The sequence below is a fragment of the Glycine soja genome, chromosome 4 (assembly GCF_004193775.1).
Source record: "Glycine soja cultivar W05 chromosome 4, ASM419377v2, whole genome shotgun sequence".
Taxonomy (NCBI): domain Eukaryota; kingdom Viridiplantae; phylum Streptophyta; class Magnoliopsida; order Fabales; family Fabaceae; genus Glycine; species Glycine soja.
In genome coordinates this window covers 4,266,064-4,271,867 of record NC_041005.1, presented here as the reverse complement: position 1 = coordinate 4,271,867, position 5,804 = coordinate 4,266,064, and the positions used below count along the sequence as shown (strand labels likewise).

Genomic DNA, 5,804 nt, shown 5'->3' with positions numbered 1-5,804 from the left:
TAGATTCAGCTCAATTTATCACCTCAAATCAAAAGCCATGTCAAAGTTATTAAAAATCATAACTCATTAATCTACTTTAAAATTATAAATTAAAATACATAACTTAGAAAGTAAAAATTTTCACTTTTGGGATAACTTAAATTTTGTGGTTTTAGCTATTTTTTCAAGAAAAAAAGGTTTTGTAAGTGTGTTTTGACTTTTTTTTTTTTTTTTTTAATTTTGTTCTCCTTAAAAAGAAGAGTTGGGCTAAACATACATTATACAAAAAATACTTTAAAAAATAAGTCACTTATTTTTAAAAGGTAAATTATTCAGAATAAGTAGCATATAAAAAAGCTAATGAAAAAAAATTAAATTCAACTTATTTGAAACTAATTTTCAAACGATCACATTTAAATCTTATAATAGTATTTATAAGTGTTTGACTCGATTTTTCCTTATAAGGAAAAAAGTTAAGCTAGGAATAAATTGTATCAAGCACACATCTAAAAATTGATTTTGATTATAATTAATTAATTATATATATAATAAATCATTTAAAATAATCTAATTTGTTTCAAGTTTTTTCTTGTCATAATATTAGTAGGAAGTTATTTTTGTCAAATTTTTTATCTTAATTGTGAGTACACACAATTGATATTCTCCTTCCAATAAAATCTATTTCCACATAAAGTACTAATCAAATTTCGAACTCTAAGATAAATCTTATTATATTAACCTAATTGGTGTCTTAATTAGATATTTTTAATTTTTTTTCTTTTTTATTTGAAAATTCATTTCACACATTACTCCATAATTGATTAAAAAAATATTCTTCTGGACTATCTCATATTAACATCCTCTTAAATTTTGACTGTATTTCAAAATGAAATTTTAATATTTTTTAAAAATATCAATAATATATATTTAAAGGTATTTTTTTTGTGTGTATGTATATTTATAATAGATTTTAATTTTAATCATAATATAATTTTATTAATTTATACATTAAAACATAACAGTGGTTTTAATTTTGTAATCACTCCTCTGAAAACCGTTTAAAGAATGATAGTATTGAATAAATAATTAATCACAATTAACAAATCCTCGAAACAAAACAAAAACTGGGGCGGGCACGAAGAGCAGAGGGAGGAAGAAAGGGTCGAAGAGAATGTGGGAATCAATTGTTTTGACGGTGGTTGCCACCGCCGGCAACAACATCGGCAAAATCCTTCAGAAGAAGGGCACCGTCATTCTTCCCCCTCTCTCTTTCAAGCTCAAGGCATGTTTCTCTTTTCTTAATTCCACTTTCTTTTCTTTTTCTTTTAACTTGTTTCTTTCTTTTCCATTTTCATATGCCCATGATTTGGTTCCCGTTTGCCATCGTTTTTGCGGTTGTATTTTTGTAAACGGTGAAATTGGGTACATGCACGTGCATATGTATGAACGAGGGATTTTGGGTGGAGGAAAATTGGGTAAAGATCCAATTTTTCGTTGAAGCATCAGGAATTCACTGTTTGATTAAGGATTAACATTTCTATTTGTTTTTTTTATAAAAAAAATTGTGTTTGCAGGTCATAAGGGCATATGCTTTGAACAAAACCTGGGTGATAGGTTTTCTAATGGATATATTTGGGGCACTGTTGATGTTAAGGGCATTAGCTCTTGCGCCTGTAAGTGATCTTACTATACTTATAATAGAAAAATAATGCAGAAGAAAACTAGAGTTTGAATTTGAAGGGATATTTCTATATCATTAGCAGGGTCTTCTGGTCTTTTGCCTAGATTTTTGTCACGTGTAATTTGGTTGTTTTTCTGATTTAGGTCTCTGTCATCCAACCAGTTTCTGGCTGTGGACTGGCAATTCTCTCAGTCTTTTCTCATTTTTATCTCAAGGAAGTCATGAATGTTGTTGATTGGGTGGGCATTACCTTGGCAGGTTTTGGCACAATAGGTAATGTAAGTTTTAGATTGCCAAAGTAGAGTGTTCAGTTTAATTGCTTTTATTTCCTTTAACACACCAAGGAACATGACTGTTGAAGTAATTATAAAATGTCTATATTCTGTTTATATTGGTCTGTCTCTCTGTTTGTGTTGTGTTATCAAGTAACACAAGTCACTGAAAGAAAAGTCTTGTGCATTTATTAACTATTCATTTTGTTGATTATGATCAGACTAACAGAATTTCTAGGTTTTTATACAGGTCAGAATTTGAACCTAAACCTAAAAGTTATGGTTGACCATTTTATTTTTCTGTATGGTGCAGTATGCACTTGTGTTTTGTAGCAATGGATAGAGATTTCATGGAATTTTCCTTTTTTATTCTAGCAGCTTATAAAAAAATTAACTTTTGCAATCAGTTACTAACATCATGTGTCATTCTGTTGATGTATGATTTATGTTCATTTCTCCAATTTGTTAACTATTGTATGCTCCTCTATATTTAGGAGTTGGTGCTGGAGGTGAGGAGCAAGAGGCTGCTGCTCTATCTATTTTCCACATACCGTGGCTGGCATTTGTTGTTTTCATCTTGTTTGTAGGTACCCTGTCTTATGCTTTGGTCCATTAATTACCAATTTTGTTTGAAGTCAACAGGAAGACATTACTGTGGTCTCTTGGAACTAATTATGCAGAGTTATGATTTATTGTTTTGCAAACCTGATTGCATGATTACAAGACTCGTAGTTTAGATACATTATTTTATTAGTAGTAATAGTATTTTTATTGGCTTAACTTTTCTTTAAAGAGTGTGGGGTCATGGGTGCAACAAAGTAAAATTACTATCTTATGAAATAGTTATTGTTCCTAATTGTTAGAAACACTTGTACAGATAATGCTTAATGGATGGCTTCGTATATTCAAACGTAATCGAAGAGAACAAGAGATGGTAATTCATGCTTTAATCATGATGGGAAGCTTTATTACATGTTTATACCTTTTATGGTAATCTAATGAGATATATTGTCCTTTATTATTCTTCCATTGCTTGACATTTTTAAGTGATGCAGATGGAATATGATGTTGTTGAGGAAATTATTTACGGCTTGGAATCTGGAATTTTGTTTGGGTACTGTTACTTCCCTACTATATTTATATATTGTGGTCTCAGATGGACATATTTCACTTCCTTCATTTACCTCAACTCCTTAATGTTGTCATAAAGATTATGACAATTAAGTGTTTTACCCTTAATGTTATTATCTGAACATGTCAATATCTTTTTTCTTTTAAAAAATAATGCTTTGGAGTGAATAATGCAGCTAGTAGGATAACAAGTCATGTAGAGTAGAAAAGGGAAAGGAAAAAATAAATGCAACAAAACTGTCCTTTCTATCTGTATAGTGTATACAAGAACTGGAAGTTGCTTCAAAACAATTATCAGCAGATTAACACAGTCAGAGAGATCATAGACACAACTCTATTCTGTAGCATATGTAAACAAATACCTCAATGTGATCATTCCTTTCCATTTATAACAAACATGATATGTTTTCTTCTTAATTATCAGCTTCTTAAAAATAGTCAATGTTATACTATAACTGCAAATTTATTTGTGTAGCCTAAAGCTTAGTTTTTACATTTATCAGTTTTTATTGTGTCATTACTTTCTATTGGCTATGGACAAAACTAGCAGATAATAAGATTATAAGATACAACCTCCGGTCCTTTATATAAGAAACAAATAATTAATTCATCAAGACCAATAAAAGTAGGTTAGTTAGTTTTAATTAATAATGCTAGAATTTAAATTTCATTCCAAAAGTAACCATATAATTAAATGATCTCAGTAGTGGTAATATTTAATGATGCTACACATAACTCAAGGTATAATTTTTTTTTCCACCAATGATTGTATCTTGTATTGTCAACAAGTTAATAAAAGCATCCATTTGCATGGAGAATGAGTGGGCATCTCTCGTTAATAGCATTCATAATAAATTAGGGTATAAAAGAGAATTAACAATTAACACATCTAAAAGTAGGTCCATGTTTCATATAATAAGGACCAAAAAAATGTACTCTTGTTTTTTATTTTTTTATATAAAGGATCAGAGAGACTATTATTTACACAGAGAGAGAACACAAGTTGATCATAAGCCCTTACTCTTAATTGTGTTATTATGAAAATGCAGGATGGCATCTGTAATATCAAAGATGGGGTTTCTGTTCTTGGAGCAAGGCTTCCCCAAGCTGTTGGTTCCTATTTGCATCATCATAAGTGTCTGTTCAAGTGGTACAGGCTTTTACTACCAGGTATTGTGAAGACATCTTTCATGTTGTTTACTTTTTTGCGAACTGTTACATCTCTTAAGCCTATGGGACATTTCAATCTATGGATGCTGGGAAGGTGGGATTTCAGTCAAACTGGCTTGATATTTGTCCAAGTTCTGCTTTGCGAATTTTAGATACACTAACCTCTTCTGTATTTACTTCCCCAACATGCAGACACGTGGTCTAAAACATGGGAGGGCTATTGTAGTTTCTACATGTGCCGCAGTGGCATCTATTTTGACTGGTGTACTTGCTGGGATGCTTGCTTTGGGTGAGCGACTCCCTTCGGCCCCAAAAGCTCGCTTTTTACTTCTTCTTGGATGGTAATAATAAACGTTATGCTATTATTTCTTGTGCATTTATATTCCTTGCTTTTTAAAGCTGTTCTATGTAGAAATGATCTCCACCCTTTTATACTTCACTCCATCATTCTGCAAATAGTTACATTGCATTTACCAGCATTTTCTGTTCTGCATCTAATCTTTGACACAAGTCTTTTTCTGATATATATATATCACCAATGTTATGGTAATTCTCAAACAAGATGGACACCTTCATGTTCTTGTGTCAGGAATATGTTAACTGGAAATATTTTGCTGCAGGCTACTTATTATTGTTGGCGTGATTTTACTTGTTGGTTCAACAAAGCTAGTGAGATTCTTTCGATTTTCTTCACACCACTTTAAAAGAAGCAGCGTTGATAAGAATTATGGCCCTAGAAGATCTGGAACTTCCCGTGTTAGGGAACCTAGCCCAACTGCTGTCATTCAAGCGGCTACCTTAAATCATTTACTCTCATCATCTTCCAAAGAAAAAGCTTGATTTGACTTGAGCTGGAAAATGATCCTTCATCCATTCTCAGGATTCACCCTCACCCCTTAAAGAAGAAGACCCCTTTTGTAAGGCTAGATTGTTTGTGTACAGTGGTTGCTTTATCAGAGGGCATGAATTTTTAGGGATCGTTCCTTCCGACTCACGTATTTTGCGTGAAAAATCATTATCTTTTCTGATGCCACTTGTATAATTCATGAACTTCCAATATTTCTCGATATTGTATATGAAGATGGTATAGCAAGATGCTGAATGCTAGCATTGCATGGAAACAAATTGCAGGGTGCAGTGCAGAACAATTTATTCCTAATTTCCTATGCTAATGTAGTAGCAGTGTTCTTTGAGATTAGGTCTGATTTCTGTTACCAAGTAATACGAGAAGGCTGTACTTTATCCTCTCCGTTGAAGGGAAATATAATGGAAAGTTTACTATTTGACATTTCAAAAGTGAGAGGTATATTATATTTCCTTTTAATTTAAAGTTAAGATTGTGAGATATTTTAATCGAAATTCTTAACCTTTTACTTTACAAATTATTTTACTTTTTTTCTTGATGATTGCTCATTCTTTTTAGAGAAATCAAATATGAAATTCAGTGATAGTATAAGTTTCAAGCCGAGATAAATCATGCAAATGGTCAAGTGACTCAACTCATGATTTAATTCAGTGATAGAATAACTTGCGCATACTTTAAGTATTTAAGGTTCATCAATCATCATACA

The 5,804-nt window shown here is 31.5% G+C and overlaps 1 protein-coding gene across 2 annotated transcripts; it reads left to right on the top strand.

Annotated features, from left to right (window-relative positions):
* The first annotated feature begins 1,064 nt into the window (after nt 1-1,064).
* Nucleotides 1,065-5,586, top strand: LOC114408833 (probable magnesium transporter NIPA9). Of its 2 annotated transcripts, none has more exons than XM_028372010.1 (9): nt 1,065-1,261; nt 1,554-1,652; nt 1,804-1,933; nt 2,427-2,515; nt 2,810-2,866; nt 2,988-3,046; nt 4,113-4,233; nt 4,426-4,574; nt 4,854-5,586. In XM_028372010.1, the coding sequence occupies exons 1-9, from the start codon at nt 1,151-1,153 to the stop codon at nt 5,071-5,073; spliced, it is 1,035 nt and encodes a 344-aa protein (XP_028227811.1). In that variant the 5' UTR covers nt 1,065-1,150; the 3' UTR covers nt 5,074-5,586. The 2 variants fall into 2 exon arrangements, with proteins under 2 accessions (XP_028227811.1, XP_028227812.1); XM_028372011.1 differs by lacking the exon at nt 1,065-1,261 and adding an exon at nt 1,300-1,454.
* Nucleotides 5,587-5,804: the final 218 nt, after the last annotated feature.

What these genes read in the sequence shown, in the direction of transcription:
- LOC114408833 (XM_028372010.1), top strand. Translation starts at nt 1,151, where the DNA reads ATGTGGGAATCAATTGTTTTGACGGTGGTTGCCACCGCCGGCAACAAC. An exon ending in GGGCATTAGCTCTTGCGCCT is followed by an intron (nt 1,653 to 1,803) that starts GTAAGTGATCTT and finishes TTTCTGATTTAG; the next exon opens with GTCTCTGTCATCCAACCAGT. An exon ending in TTTTTACTTCTTCTTGGATG is followed by an intron (nt 4,575 to 4,853) that starts GTAATAATAAAC and finishes ATTTTGCTGCAG; the next exon opens with GCTACTTATTATTGTTGGCG.